The following is a 15,824-nucleotide window of genomic DNA, read 5'->3' as shown; positions in this document are numbered from 1 at the left end:
AGAGACTCGCAGGCTCCCTGTTGGCTCTGCTGCCCCACTTGTGCCCGGCCCAGCTCTGCGTGAGGCACAGGGAGAACAAGGGGCAGCTCCCTCCCAGCCCCAGCCCAGGGACCCCTCCAGCCCCGGGCCTTGGGGCACTGTCAGCACCTGCTGCTCCAGCCATGGCTTGTGCTGGCACTGACAGCAACAACCAAAGTGGGGCTGGTCCCGAGGGAGCAGCAGCAGTACCTGGATCTGATCCCTCAGTGTGGGGCAGTGCTGGAAATATGATCGCAGCAGCAGCACCAGCAGCACCAGCAGCAGCACCAGTGCCAGCAGCACCAGCAGTAGCATCAGCAGCACCACCACCAGCAGCAGGAGCAGCAGCAGCACCAGCACCAGCACCAGCAGTACCAGCACCACCACCAGCACCAGCTTCACCAGCAGCGCCAGCAGCAGCACCACCAGCAGCACGATCAGCAGCAGCACGAGCAGCAGCACCAAAAGCAGCACCAGCAGCAGCACGACCAGCAGCCGAAGCAGCAGCAGCAGGACCAGCAGCACCAGCACCAGCACCAACAGCACCAGCAGTGCCAGCAGTACCAGCACCAGCAGCACCAGCATCAGCAGCACCAGCAGCACCAGCACCAGCATCACCAGCAGCACCAGCAGCAGCAGCAACAGCAGCAGCAGCAGCAGCAGCAGCAGCAGCACCAGCAGCACCAGCAGCACCAGCAGTACCAGCAGAACCAGCAGCGGCAGCAGCACCAGGGACAGGACCAGCACTAGCTTCACCAGCAGTGCCAGCAGCAGCACCACCACCAGCACCAGCAGCACCAGCAGCAGCAGCAGCAGCAGCACCAGCACCAGCAGCACCAGTACCAGCAGCAGCATCAGCAGCAGTGCCAGCAGCACCAGCACCACCACCACCACCAGTGCCAGCAGCACCAGAACCAGCACCACCAGCAGCACCACCAGCACCAGCAGTAGCACCAGGGGCAAGATCAGCACCAGCAGCACCAGCAGCACCACCAGCAGCAGCGCCAGCAGCACCACCAGCAGCAGCAACAGCAGCAGCACCAGCAGCACTACCTGTAGTGTCAGCAGCACCAGCAGCAGTGCTAGCAGCAGCACCAGCAGCACCTGCACCAGTACCAGCAGCAGCAGCAGCACCACCAGCACCAGCAGCAGCACCAGCAGAAGCACCAGCAGCACCAGCATCACCAGCAGCAGCACCAGCAGCACCTGGAGCACCAGGACCAGTAGCACCAGCAGTACCAGCAGAACCAGCAGCAGCACTACCACCAGTGCCAGCAGCAGCAGCACCAGCAGTAGCACCAGGGGCAGGATCAGCACCAGCAGCACCAGCAGCAGCACCAGCCATAGCATCAGCAGCAGCACCAGGGGCTGGACCAGCACCAGCAGCAGCAGCACCAGAAGAAGCAGCATCAGCAGCACCACCAGCAGCATCAGTGGCAGCAGCAACAGCAGCAGCACCACCAACAGCACCACCACCACCAAGAGCAGCACCAGCAGCAGCACCAGAAGCAGGACCAGCAGCACCAGCAGCACCAGTACCAGCAGCACCAGCAGCAGCACCACCAGCACCAGCAGTGCTAGCAGCAGCACCAGCAGCAGCAACAGCAGCAGCAGCAACAGAACCGCCAGCACCAGCAGTAGCACCAGGGGCAGGATCAGCAGCAGCAGCAACAGCAGCAGCAGCAGCACCAGCAGCAGCACCAGCAACATCCGTGGCAGCACCAGCAGTGCCAGCACCAGCAGCACCAGCACCAGCAGCACCAGCATCACCAGCACAGCAGCAGCAGCAGCAGCAGCAGCACCTGCAGCACCACCAGCAGCATCAGTGGCAGCACCAGCACCAGCAGCACCAGCAGAACCAGCAGCAGCACTGCCACCAGTGCGAGCAGCAGCATCACCAGCACCAGCAGCACCAGCAGTAGCACCAGGGGCAGGATCAGCACCAGCAGCACCAGCAGCAGCACCAGCCATAGCATCAGCAGCAGCACCAGGGGCTGGACAAGCACCAGCAGCAGCAGCACCAGAAGAAGCAGCACCAGCAGCACCATCAGCAGCATCAGTGGCAGCACCAGCAGTACCAGCACCAGCAGAAGCAGCAGAAGCAGCACCACCACCAACAGCAGCACCAGCAGAAGCACTAGCAGCACCAGTGGCAGCACCAGCAGTACCAGCAGCAGCAGAGGCAGCAGCACCAGTAGCACCATCGTCACCAGCACCAACACCAGCACAAGCAGCACCAGTAGTGCCAGCAGCAGCATCAGCAGCACCAGCAGCAGGACCAGCAGTGCCAGCAGCACCACCACCAGCACCAGCATCACCACCAGCACCACCACCAGCACGAGCAGCACCAGCACCAGTAACAGCAGCACCAGCAGTGCCAGCAGCACCAGCAGCAGGACCAGCAGCACCACCACCAGCACCACCAGCAGCAGCAGCTGCAGCAGCAGTGCCAGCAGCAGCACCACCAGCACCTGCACCAGTACCAGCAGCAGCACCAGCACCAGCAGCACCAGCAGTAGCACCAGGGGCAGGATCAGCACCAGCAGCACCAGCCATAGCATCAGCAGCACCACCACCAGCACCACCAGCAGCATAAGTGGCAGCACCAGCAGGACCAGCAGCACCACCACCGGCACCTGCACCACCAGCACCACCAGCAGCACCAGCACCATCACCAGCACCAGCAGTGCCAGCACCCGCAGCAGTACCAACATCAGCACATGGAGCTGACTTTCAGTGCAGCCTCTGCCATGCTTCCCTCCCTGTGCAGCGGTGTCACAGCAGCCTGAGGCACCTGGGAGCCCTCAGTGCCAGCAGGGACTTGAGATGGCAGCCCTGGGCTCCTGCACGTTACGCCAGGAACAGAGCTGGGGACTCCCTCCCCATGTGGAGCTTCCAGATGGAAAAGGCTGCTGTGACCAGGCAGCTCCAAGGGCACAGAAAGGAGGGGCTCGACCCCTTGATCTGTGCCAGTCCCACAGTCCTGGGCAGCAGCCACCGAGCCCTGGGGGAGCAGAGGGCACAACAAGAGGGACAAAAGCAGTCAAGGTCAGAGACTGGGAAGAGCCAGACCTGGGAGCAGGAACAGCTGCTTCATTGAACTCCTGGAGGAAGCTCTTGGCTGGTTCAAAGCCCTGAAAGGTGTGAAGGGCAGAGAAGAGGCCACACCAAACAATGCTCCTGTTTTCACACCTACCCTCTCTGTGTCCCAGAAGGAATTGGATGAACTGTATTCTTCTCTCTGAGTCATCTCATTCAGCATGAGCAGCTCAGCACCAGGAGCTGAAGGAGCTGAAGCCTCAGGCCACAAGAGCTGAGCAAGAGGGGGCTTTTGGGCCAAAGTAATGCTGCTAAGTAATGGACCTAGCTGAATGCAGCAGATAGAATCCTGCAATTATAGAATCCATTTTGCTGGAAAAGGCCTCTGAGCTCATCCAGTCCAGCCAGTCACCCAGCAGTGTCAAGCCCAGCACTAAACCTCGTCCCTGAAGTGCCAAGGTCTGAACAACAGGCCCTGAGTGAGGCCTGAACAACAGGCCCTGAGCCAAAGGTGACCTCTGGATGAACCTTCCAACCAGAGGTTATCTGTCTGTCTGCTCATTACTGAAATATGCATGGTCATTAGCACTGTGATAGATGGATCCACTCATCAATGAAACATGGATTGACCTTTCTGTGTTTAGAAGCCAGACAAGGCCATTCAATCCGACATCTGGCCTTGTTTGGGGTGTATGGACAGAGTCAATTCCCTTGGTTCCTCCCTGAGGCCTGGCCAGGCTTTGGTAGGGACGCAAGAGGAGGATGAAACCAGATGTTCCCACAGCAGAAGTGCTGTCAGTTTGTTTATTCAGCACTATCAAAGCTGGGCCCTCTCTCACAGCGGAGGTTGAGCCTCACCTGTGGCTGGAGGCACCTGCAGGATTTCCCAGTGTCCGGGAGTGGCTCTCCAGTCCTTGGCTGTGACAGCATCCCCAGCTGATGGGTGGATCTGGGGATGGCAAAGTCTGAGGGGAACTGGATCTTTGTTAATGCCTGCAGGCAATCTTTGGCAGTGATGATTGGGTGCATTGCTGAGCTGCTCCTTTTGTGATCCTTTGCTGCTTGGAGCTGCAGTAAGTGACACTGATTCCTTCAGGTGGTGTTTGTGCCTTTGGTGCTGACCCTGCCCACTGGTGAAACCAAATTGGCAAAGTCTGGCCAGATCACAACAAAATATCACTTTTTAAATGTAAATGTAAGGAATCTGTCCCATCTGAAATTCCCAGAAGGGAAGCCCTCCCCAGAGTTCACTGGCTCTGGAGTGGGGCTGAGGTGGGAGCACCGTGCGAGCAGTGGGGCAGTCGGTTAAAAGAGGCTGAACCGCAGGATGTCTTAAAATGCATCCAAACATTGCATATGGAAAAAGGAAAAGAACTTGTGGGTTTGGGAAGACAGGGATGGATTTTCTTAACAGCACCAACAGAAGGAACAGTTGTTTTTTGGAATGCTTCCACATGAAGGTACAGAAAAAGGTTTTAGTCTTGAGTTCAGGTTTGTTTGTGCAAGTAACATAATAACAATAACAATAACAACACAATAATATATATTTATATATATAACCAAAACTCAATAATGTGAAATAATGCTGAAAATACCAATTTGTGAGTTTTAGCTGCTCACTGTAACACTAAACACCCTACAAAAAAGAACTGGCAAAGACCCAAATGTCACTGGTAAACTTTTGTGAATTGTATACATGGAATAAAGGAAGAAGGGGTGAAATTGGCTGTTTTTATAGGGTTTGGTGATACTATGATGCTTTGTCTGTTCCTGTGAAAAACACACTGATTAAGACTGCTGGATTTTTCATGTACCAGACTGTCTACAAGCTGCAGGACTGGTTGAACAGGTGAAGGAGTTGTTAAAAGAGCAGTTGATAAAATGAGGAGATGGGAACCTGTCCTGGTGGAGAACCCATCTCCCAGATGTGTTCCATGCCCTTAACAATGGGCCCACTGGGGAAATGGAAACCCCTGGGTGTGCAGGGCTGCACCCAATTTGCAAAAACAGCCATGGACAGTGAGACTTGGACTGCCTGGGAAATGGTTCTGGGTGTGATGGCCCCTGACAGGGCCACCCCAGAGGCTGCAGGGCTGGACCTTCATGCACTGGAATTAATTAGGAAAAAGCCAAAGCAAATGAAAGTTAACAATACAAGAATAGGAATTCAGATTCCTCCAGGACGCTTTGGTTTGGTAACTGCTCACTTGAGCTTGGCCTTGCAAAGTGTTGATGTCATGGGAGGAGGTATTGATGCAGATTAGCAAGGAGAAATTAAAGAAATTCTGTTAAAAATGAATGAAGAAGATTGGATGATTCAACCCCATGACAGGTTATCATAAAATATTGATATTGCAGTTTAAAAACGATTGTGAAAGGAGATCCACCTCCAATCAGCACTGTTTGTGGAGATAAAAGGTTTGGATGCAGCAGTCCTAATAATTGGTCCAGAGTGTGGGACCAGAGGCCAAATGGGCCTCCAGAGGCAGCTGAAGGAGCAGCTCTGGGGAAAGACAACACTGGTTGAATCCTGAAACCTGGGCAGGAACAATGGAAATATGTCCCTGCAGCCAAGTGTTCTCTGCCACAACAAGCTGATGTTATGGGATATTGTTTTACAGAGGCTGCCAGACCAGATCTCCCTGTTTGGCCCAACGACCCCTTTGGAAAATGCTCTGATCCACGGGGCTCCATGTGAAGGCTGATGTGACACTGAGGGACTTCCACACCAATTCCATCCAGGAGCCTGGGTACCCATCAGGGACTGGGACCTGGCACTTCTCCAGCCAAAGGGGAGAGGATCCCAATTTCCAGCTCCTGGCTGGATTTGGTGTGGAAGTCCCTCAGTGTCACATCAGCCTTCACATGGAGCCCTGTGGATCAGAGCATTTTCCAAAGGGGTCGTTGGGGCAAACAGGGAGATTTGCTCTGGCAGCATCTGTAAAACAATATCCCATAACATCAGCTTGTTGTGTCAGAGAACACTTGGCTGCAAGGATATATTCCCATTCTTCATGCTCAGGTCTCAGGATTCAAACAGTGCTGTCTTTCCCCAGAGCTGTTCCTTCAGCTGCCTCTGGAGGCCCATTTGGCCTCTGGTCCCACACTCTGGACCAATTATTAGGACTGCTGGATCCAAACTCTTTATCTCCATGAACAGAGGTGATTTGAGGTAGATGTCCTTCTTTCACAATGGTTTTTAAAGCTGCAATATTAATAACTGTACTGCCCTGCCATGGGGTTGAAAAACAAAATCTTGTTCATTATTGTTTAACAGACTTACTTCAATTTCTCCTTGATAATCTGCATCAATTCCTCCTCCCATGACATCAACACTTTGCAAGGCAAAGCTCAAGTGAGCAGTTACCAAACCAAAGCATCCTGGAGGAATCTGAATTCCTGTTCTTGCATTGTTAACCTTCATTTGCTTTGGCTTTTTCCTAATTAATTCTAGTGCATGAAGGTCCAGCCCTGCAGCCTCTGGGGTGGCCCTGTCAGGGGCCATCACACCCAGAACAATTTCCCAGGCAGTCCAAGTCTCACTGTCCATGGCTGTTTTTGCAAATTGGGTGCAGCCCTGCACACCCAGGGGTTTCCATTTCCCCAGTGGGCCCATTGTTAAGGGCATGGAACACATCTGGGAGATGGGTTCTCCACCAGGACAGGTTCCCATCTCCTCATTTTATCAACTGCTCTTTTAACAACTCCTTCACCTGTTCAACCAGTCCTGCAGCTTGTAGACAGTCTGGTACATGAAAAACCCAGCAGTCTTAATCACTGTGTTTTTCACAGGAACAGACAAAGCATTCCACATCACAGCATCACCAAACCCTATAAAAACAGCCAATTTCACCCCTTCCTCCTTTATTCTTTGTATAAAATTTGAAGTTTACCACCAACATTTGGGTCTTTGCCAGTTCTTTTTTGTAGGGTGTTTAGTGTTACAGTGAGCAGCCAAAACTCACAAATCAGTACTGTTGACATTATTTCACATTATCAATTTTTAATTATGTATATAAATATATATTATTGTGTTATATTATTATCATCATTATCATCATGATCATTATCATCATTATTATCATTATTATTATCATTATTGTTCTTGTTGTTGTTGTTTCACTTGCACAAACAAATCTGAGCTCAAGACTATAACCTTCTTCTGTCACTCCACATGGGCGTGTTCCAGAAACAATTGTTCCTTCTGTTGGTGCTTTTTCCTATTTGCTGTTAACAAAATCCATCCTACTCTTCCCGAACCCCCAAATTCTTTTCCTTTTTCCACATGCAATTTTTGGATTCATTTTAAGGCTGATTTACTAAAATATGGATATGATCTGGTATCAATATCCAACTGAGACAGACAAAGACTCTTTAACTGTTTTAGGGTTAAAAAGTGTATGTTTATTCACAGTGCTGGGCCGATGTGTCAGGTCACCCCTTAATACATACAGCCCGGAGCACAGGTGAATACAGGCTTTTTATTTACAGAAGTATTGAATACAAATACATATTCATGACCCAGTTCCCACCAACTTTTCACTTCCTATGCTACTTAGGAAAAAAGCAGTTAAGCATGATCCTTGAAATGGGTCGGTGGTCTTTTTCTGAGGAGGGGTCACAGAAGGGAGGAAGGGATATGGCTCTTCCTCGTTCTGACCTTTCTACCTTTTCAATGCAAAGTGACAAATGGACCCTTGGCTGGGCTCCTTGTTTCATATCTTCAGTGAATTTCTGATTTGCAACTGTCTTATGTTCTTGAAGTTCTTTACCAGATACTTTATTTCTCACTCTAAGCCCAACTGAACAAGCATAAAGTTGACAATTAGTTGTTAGCCAATGATTAACCTCTATTTTAGCAAGGCCTCTCTATCTACCTTTAATTTTAGCAAGGCCCATCTATTTATTTTAATTCGAGTTTGTCACTCTGAAAACTCAGCTTCTGAGTTTGCTAACATAGTTTTCTAAGTGCTTTCCCAGGACAGTAACTGTAAACATAGATATGTGTACATTCTTTCTGTTACACGTCTTGTGATGGGCATCTCTCATGGCCAGTGCAGTGAGAAAGTGTTATCCTGACCATCCAATCCCTGGCCATGGTCAGAAGCCTATAAATCCTGGGAGGAAAAATAAACTCTCCTTTTCACCACACCTCGACCTGTGTCCGTGTGATCTATTCATCTTCAGCGGCAACAGACAGATGGTATTCCATTTTTAATCCTGTGGGACAAACTGCATTACGGTTCAATTCCACCTGTCCAATCTGTACACATAAACCTTTTGATAAAGTCTGGGGCTGCAATTGGATCCAGCCGCTTCCAGTCTCTTTGCTTAGAAGGGATTTGAAAGTCTAGGCATTCTGGAGGGGTTTGAGGATCCATGGTGGCTGTTGAGTGTCATTTCTCCACTTCATGACTCAGCAGGAGTTTCTCCAATAAAGAAATAAAGCTTTTGCCAGAAGCTCCCACTCTGCCCATGACAGGAAGCCCTGGGAGTGTCTGTAATATCCCGGCTCTTTGGCAGCCTGGGGACTCCTGGGATGTCACCGTGGAGCCTGCATGAGTGCCTGTGACAGAGCAGTGCCTTTGCAGCCCATGGTCCCCTGGGATGTCACCAGGGAATTACTGTGACTGTGTCTGACCACACGGCTCTTCAGCATCCCCAGAAACCCCTGGGAGGTCTCTCTGTAGCCCCTGTCTGTGCCTGTGACATTGCAGCTCTTGAACAGCCTGGAGACTCTGGGAATGGCCCCATGGATCCCCTCTGAGGGTCTGTAACAAATCTGACCCTTGGTAGGCAACCATCACCAGGACCTGTTGCTCTGGTCTCTTTCCATGGCTACCATTACAGCCCCCTGTTGCTATAATTTATTTCTATGGCAACCATCACTGTCCCCTGTAACTATGGTCTGTTTCCATGGAAATGACCACTGCCTCCTGTTGCTATGGTCTGTTTCCATGGCAACCATTGCAGTCCCCTGTAGCTATGGTCTGTTTCCATGGCAACCATCACAGTCCCCTGTTGCTATGGTCAGTCCCTTGGCAGCTCCATGAAGACCCCATGCCTCAGTTGTTGCCATGGACACCAGCTCAGGCCTGGAGCCAGAGCCCATTGCCATGGCAACCATTTGCAGTCCCATCCCCAGGCTCATGGGATCACAGAGCCACAGAATTGGCTGAGTTGGGAGGGACCCATGGGGATCCTCCAGTCCAACTGCTGGCCCTGCACAGGACACCCCAACAATCCCAGCCTGGGCCTGGCAGCACTGGCCAAGTGCTGCTGGAGCTCAGACAGCCCTGGAGCTGGGAGCCCTCCCTGAGGAGCCTGTTCAGTGCCCCAGCAGCCTCGGGGGAAAAACCTTTTCCTCACATCCAGCCTAAATCTGCCCGCCTCAGCTCCAGCTGCTCCCTCCACTCCTGTCCCTGGGCACCAGAGGGAAGAGGATCCTGCAGCCCCCAGCCAGGGACCCGCTCCCAAGGCTGCTGCCACGGCAACCAGGCCTGGCACCAGCTGGGATGCTCGGTTTCCACAGGCTGGGCTTCAGGAATGGGATTCCCCAATTTCCTGCTCCAGCTAAAACTGCACTGCCACTCGCTTCCATCCCAACTCCTGTGGAAAGCACAAAAGGCAAAGATCCCGGGTTGGGATAAGAACAATTTGCTGGGAACAGCAATGAGATAAGGAACAAACAGGAACAGAAACAATTTTGGTAACAGGAGGGATAAGACAAACTATTTACGAAGAAAACTACAACACCAGCAACTGGCTCTTCCTGGCCACGTATTTTGTCCTGCCTGGAAGAGAGAGAGCGAGTCCTTTTCCTGCCCCTGGCAATGATCTGAGATGGGATTGAATCTAATGACAGGGCCATGGCCAGACCCTGACATTCCACAATGCAAAATCATGATACTGCCATGGGCAGGAAGAGGTACAGGTGTGGATCACAGGGAACATGGATCACCAGGTGTCTTGCCAACATGGGTCCTTCAAGGGGGGATGAAGCTGGAGCAGTGCACAAAGCTGTTCCTGCAGTTGGGGCATTTGCAGGCCTTCCCTTAGTGGTGCCTCCATTGGGGTTTGGTCAAGTGAGAGCTGTCTGAGAAGCTCTTCCCACACTCAGGACACACGTAGGGCCTCTCCCCTGTGTGGATCATCTGGTGGATGGTCATTTGGGACCTCCAGCTGAAGCTGTTCCCACATTCCCCACACTTGTAGGGCCTCTCCCCAGTGTGGATGCGCTGGTGGATGATGAGATTGGATTTGCAGCTGAAGCCCTTCCCATATTCCCTACACTCATAGGGCCATTCCCCAGTGTGGATCATCTGGTGGCAAATCAGGCTCTTGCTCTGGCTGAAGCTCTTCCTACATTCCAAGCACTCATAGGGCTTCTCCCCATCCTGAAGCTGCTCATGGACCACCAGCTCCGAGCCCCAGCTGGATCTCTGGCTGCCATCCTGTCAGAGGGTGGGTCTTTCTTCCTCAGAGGAAAAGGGGTTTGGAGCCCCTCTTCTTGCAGGATCTCCAGGGCTTTTTCTTGCACTCTGGAGCCACTCAAAACAGCCTCTTCTATGAGGTTCTGCTGTGGGGATTTGTCCTCTCTGGTCTCCATCCTCAGCTCCTTGACTGGGGGAGGAAGGACAAGGAGAGGATGGGATTTGCTTCCATGCCAGAGGGAAGGGGAAGGAGATCCCCCCAGTGCATCCCCGGCAGGACGGCGTCAGCAGCGGGGTTTTCCTGCAGCTGGGGGCCATGCTGGGCTGGGAGATGGAGCAGGAGAGAGGGGGGAAAGGGCAGTGACTTCCTCCTCACCTGCCTGGGTGTCCTGAGGCATCTTCCTCTTCCTCGCAGCCTCCTCCTCAATCTGGACAAGGTTTGGGAATGAGAAGTTCTGGTTTGTGAGAAAACAAGGAATGAACACATTGAATGAGCCCAACAGGATATTTAGGAATGCCTCAAACCATCAGCAAATGCTGCCCTGCTCTGCAGGCTCAGGGCAGCAGAAGGAGCCCCAGGGCTGCCGACACAGCCGCAGCAGGAAGGGCACAGGGCCTTGCACAGAAGCTGGCACAGCCTCCTTTGGACACGTCCTGTCTGGTGACCATCCTAAATCCACACAGGCTGTGACACAGACATGGAACGTGTGGGCCAGGGCACGAATGCTGCTCTGAGCCCTGGGGCCCAGCGAGCACTGAAATCAGCAGGTGTGGCAGAGTCCCCACTGAAGCAGACCTGCCACCCCCCGAGCCCTGGCACTGCTGGTGCCCTTCTCCTGCCCCAGAGACCTGTGCCCCTGGGGGGCTTCTGTGCCAGAGGGCAGTCAAAGCCCAAGTGCATTGGGGGCTGAGCTCCTTCCTGCAGGGGCTGATGGCAGGAGCTCCTGAAGCAACTGCTGGCAACTCTGGGTATCTGTCAGATGATGTTGCTCCTTCCTGGAATGAATTTTTTCCATGGAAGGGATTGGCAGTAGCACCAGAACACCATCAATTTCTGAGTTTCCCAGGACAATTCAGTAGTACAGAGATACTGTTATGTTTCCTTCTGCTTTTCTGACTGTCTTTCTTGCATTCTGGGAAAAAAAAAAAAGCAGCTTGGTCCTATCAATTCCATCCCATCCCATCCCATCCCATCCCATCCCATCCCATCCCATCCCATCCCATCCCATCCCATCCCATCCCATCCCATCCCATCCCATCCCATCCCATCCCAGGTGTTTTAAGGTTAAATTTGATAGTCGAGGTTGGACTTGAATTCCAAGATGGTTTATGTGGTCAAATGTTTGATTTGAAAGTCAAAAGTTGGATTTGAAGCTCGGGGGTTGGATTTGCTGGGCAGCACATGGAAACCATGGAATAACGGCATTCCAGGCATTGAGAATTTGGAATCCTCCGGCTCCCCTCACAGATTCCTGTGGAATAATGGCATTCTGGGTATCAAGAATTTAAAAAATTTCCAGCCCTCCTTCCCAATTCCCACCAAAAAGATAGAATTACAGAATTCTGGAAATTGAGAATTTGGAATCCTTTATATGCACTGTTAGATTCCCACCAAATTCCCATGGAATAACAGCATTCCAGGCGTCATGAATTAGAAATCTTCCTGTTCCCTTCCCAAATTCCCATGGAATAATGGCATTCTGGGTGTCAGGAATTAAGAATTCTCCAGCTTCCCTCCTGAAATTCCCATGGAATAACAGCATTACACACATTGGGAATTTGAAATCCTCCATTTCCACTCTCAAATTCCTATGGATTAACAGCATTCCAAGCTTCAGGAATTTCAAATCTTCCATCCCCCCTCCCAAATTCCCATAGAATAACGGCAATCCGAGCATCAGGAAATTTGAATCTTCCAGTTCAGTTTCCAAATTCCCACCCAATTCCTATGGAATAACAGCATTCCAAGTACTGGCCATTTGCAATCCTCCAGTTCTGCACCTACATTCTCTTGGAATGATGGCATTCTAGACATCAGGAATTTCAAATCCTTTATTTCCCCTCCCAAATTCCCAAAAAATTCTCATGGAATAGCACCATTCCAAGAATTGGCAATTTGGAGTCCTCCAGCTCTCCTCCCAAATTCCTGTGTGTAACTTTTCTATAAATATCCTTTTTCTGTTTCTGTTTCTGCTGCATCTCTTCTGTATTTTTCTTTTTATTCTTGGATTTCTCTGCCTCCTTTGGACTGAATTCTTTTGGGATCCTCCCTCGTGGGGAGCCCTGCTTATCTCAGTTCTTATGATTTGAAGAAAACTCCCAAGCTCGTTAGAATCTTGTTTCTCGTGTTTATTAAAAGGTCATCAGAAAACTTAACAGGTCTCTCCAGGCTGGCTACACAAGGTTAATCTTTGCAATATGGTACATTTCTTTCTTCTGATGGTACAAACAAGGCCTTGTGGCACACTTCGTGTCTGATGCACAAAATGACCCCGAAATACGCAGTTCTTTTATCTTTATACCTATTTTTACCCAGTTAACAGTAGACACATATATTATTTTTCTTAATGACCCAATGACCCATCACCTCTGTGATGCACTGCGGCATTCTCTGTCCAATCACTTACTACTACCCAAAAACCTCTAGGAGAAGAAGATGAAGAAGAAAGAAGAAGGGACAAGAGACAACACCCTAAATCCTCCATCTTGTCTCTTGTTCTCTAAACTTACTTTTTCACCCAGTGATTTAAAAGAACTTTCTAATCTACACACACTTTCAGCTTTTTCCATCTAAATTTAACATTTGTTTTCATGTATCACCATGAAAACATGCTCATGAATTTCATGTTATATGAAATTCAGTGTTTTTCTGGATCTTATAACTAAGTATCAGAAACAAGGGCACACACTCTGTATTCCAGACTCCAACACTGTAGAATAACAGCATTCCAGGTGTTGGGAATTTCAGATCCTCCAGCTCCTCTTCCTAATTTCTAGGGAATAACACATTCTGGGCGTTGGGAATTTCAAATCTTCCAGCTGCTGAACCAAATTTCAATGGAATAAAAGCATTCCGGGCATCAGGAATATGAAAAATGGCACAACTACTGCGAAAAAATGGTCATGTACATGACGGTATCAAAAACTACAGGTGGGAAGGAAAACTGGGAATGGCTCCAGCAGCTGTGGAATCTCTGTCAAGCTCAACATCGTGTCCAGACAACTCTACAAGTCCGGAAAGCACCAAGCACCATGGAAAAATCAAGGCACTCTGTCACACACTAGAAACAGTGTAACTGAAGTTTTTGTTTAGTTTTTATATTTTCAAGAGATTTTTCCTTTATTTTCATATTTTTTATTTCTTTTTTCCCCTTATCTCTTTATCCCTCTATTTTTTTAATTTTCAACGAGGAAAACTGCTGACAACTCAAAGGAATAAAAATTAAAAATAAAAAAAAAGCAAAGCAGTTTTCTTCTCCAGAATAATACATGAGAAAATAAGGTCTTTTAAATAGCAAAATAAAGTTGCAAACTTTTAGTCCCCAAAAAACTACAAAGAAGAAATATTCAGAATATGGACAATTGTGATTATGATTATTTCTTCTATTGCTCTTTTTGTGGGATTTTTTTTTATTTGTAGTCTAAAAGGATTGCTCCTGTGAAAAAGAAGCCAAATTTAAAATTTTAATTTACATTTTTTCTCTTTTTCTTAAACCTCCCCAGGGCTTCATTTAATTCTATTTTATAGCAAAAAGAACATTAGCCAAACAAAGCTTTAAAACAAATAGCCAGGCACTGATACATGGTAAAATTCTGATCTTTTTATCTTTTTTTTCCCATTTTTTATCAGTGTTTTTTCTTCTTTTCACTGCAATAGCATCACAAGTAAGGAGAAAGAAAAAAGGCCACAGTCCATCATCATTTTCATCATTTTACAGAAGTTTCTAAAAACTTTTGGGAATGAGGATGGGCAAAATCAGAACTACAAGAACAAGAGGCAACTGCCAGTCCCATCAGAAAGGAAAAGTGGGATTTTCTTGGAAAAAAAAATCTAATAACATTGATAAACACCAAAAAATTTCCCAAATAAAATGAAAAATTTGGGCCCTCCCAGGCCTTGGTAACCTGTTGTGTTGGAATTTCTCCTATTCCACCTCCAAGTTATTCTTTTCTCTCGCACTGTATTAGGAACGGCGAGGAGTACGACACTGACTCCCTTGGCTGCGTTGTCCAAGAGAGCAAAGTTTATTATTCTTAATCTTCTTTTATACACATGGTTGAGAAGGTCTGAGAGGTAAAACTCCCATTGCTCATTAAAGGTACACATCACCTTCATTGCTGAAGTGGAACACCAGCCCTTGACTAAACAACACCTGCCAATTGATGTTCTTTACCAAGGACTGTTGGGATTCCTTCTTATGCTTTCCCAGGCCAGAGTGAGAAGCCTGTGTGACTTAGTTTCACACAGGCTCTGTGCTCCCTGCCTGCTTTCAGCATCCATACGCATCCAGTGCATTTGGTTGGAATGTTATCCTTTTTTCCCCTTCTTAAAAATGCTTTTTTTCCCATTTCCTTTGTGCTTGTTTCCACGACAATTTCCTCATTCCCTGCACTATCCGGTATTTTTCCAGATCCAGATTGTGTCCTGCCCTCCCCCCCTCCCCCCCCGCTCCTCCCAGACCCCTGAAATCACACAAAAAAAATCCCCACAAATCTCAGCAGGCTGAATCAGCACAACTTGTATCAGCACCATCACCGGAGTGTTCCTAGACAAACAGGCAGATTATTTGGGATGAGCATCCACTATCACCATCAGCAGATCCATGAATTCCTGCAATGTGGAGCTGGAAAAAACTGCTAAAATTGTGATTTTCCCATTCTGGGAGTGTTTTGGAGCCCAGGTTTATTCCCATGGGAAATAAAAACCTTCCTGGTTTGAACCAATCCCTTTGGAAGGCTGCACATGGCTCACCTGGACTGGGAACAACTGGGGAAAAAATGGGAAAATCATGGATTACAAACATGATAGCTCCATCCCTCTGGAATGCTGCAAATGGCTCACCTGGGCTGGGAAAAAGCAGAAAAATCTTGGATCACACACCTGAGGGAGGGGTCTGTTAATCCTGGCTCATCCCACAAACTTCCATTCCTCAATCAGGGAAGGATGGATTAGGGAAATCCCCCGTCCAGGAGCACCTATGGCACCTCCCAAATAAACATTTCCTTCTTTTTCCAGTTCCAGGGACTGAAATCCTGGATTATTTCCCATCAGGAAATGGGGTTCATTAAAGACCAGATTTTATTCCCAGCATTCTGGTCTTAAGAACTCCAGCC

At 49.2% G+C, this 15,824-nt stretch overlaps 1 protein-coding gene across 1 annotated transcript in view; it reads right to left on the bottom strand.

Moving 5' to 3' along the window:
- Window positions 1-15,824, bottom strand: part of LOC147646881 (uncharacterized) — a 450,805-nt gene that overhangs the window by 120,960 nt on the left and 314,021 nt on the right. The window contains 1 exon segment of the mRNA XM_086872717.1: window positions 10,138-10,377. Within this exon segment, the coding sequence (XP_086728843.1) occupies window positions 10,138-10,377 (240 nt within the window).

Source organism: Cyanistes caeruleus, unplaced genomic scaffold (assembly GCF_971803275.1).
Source record: "Cyanistes caeruleus unplaced genomic scaffold, bCyaCae1.hap1.1 HAP1_SCAFFOLD_76, whole genome shotgun sequence".
Taxonomy (NCBI): Eukaryota; Metazoa; Chordata; class Aves; order Passeriformes; family Paridae; genus Cyanistes; species Cyanistes caeruleus.
This window is presented reverse-complemented; position numbering and strand designations above follow the sequence as displayed.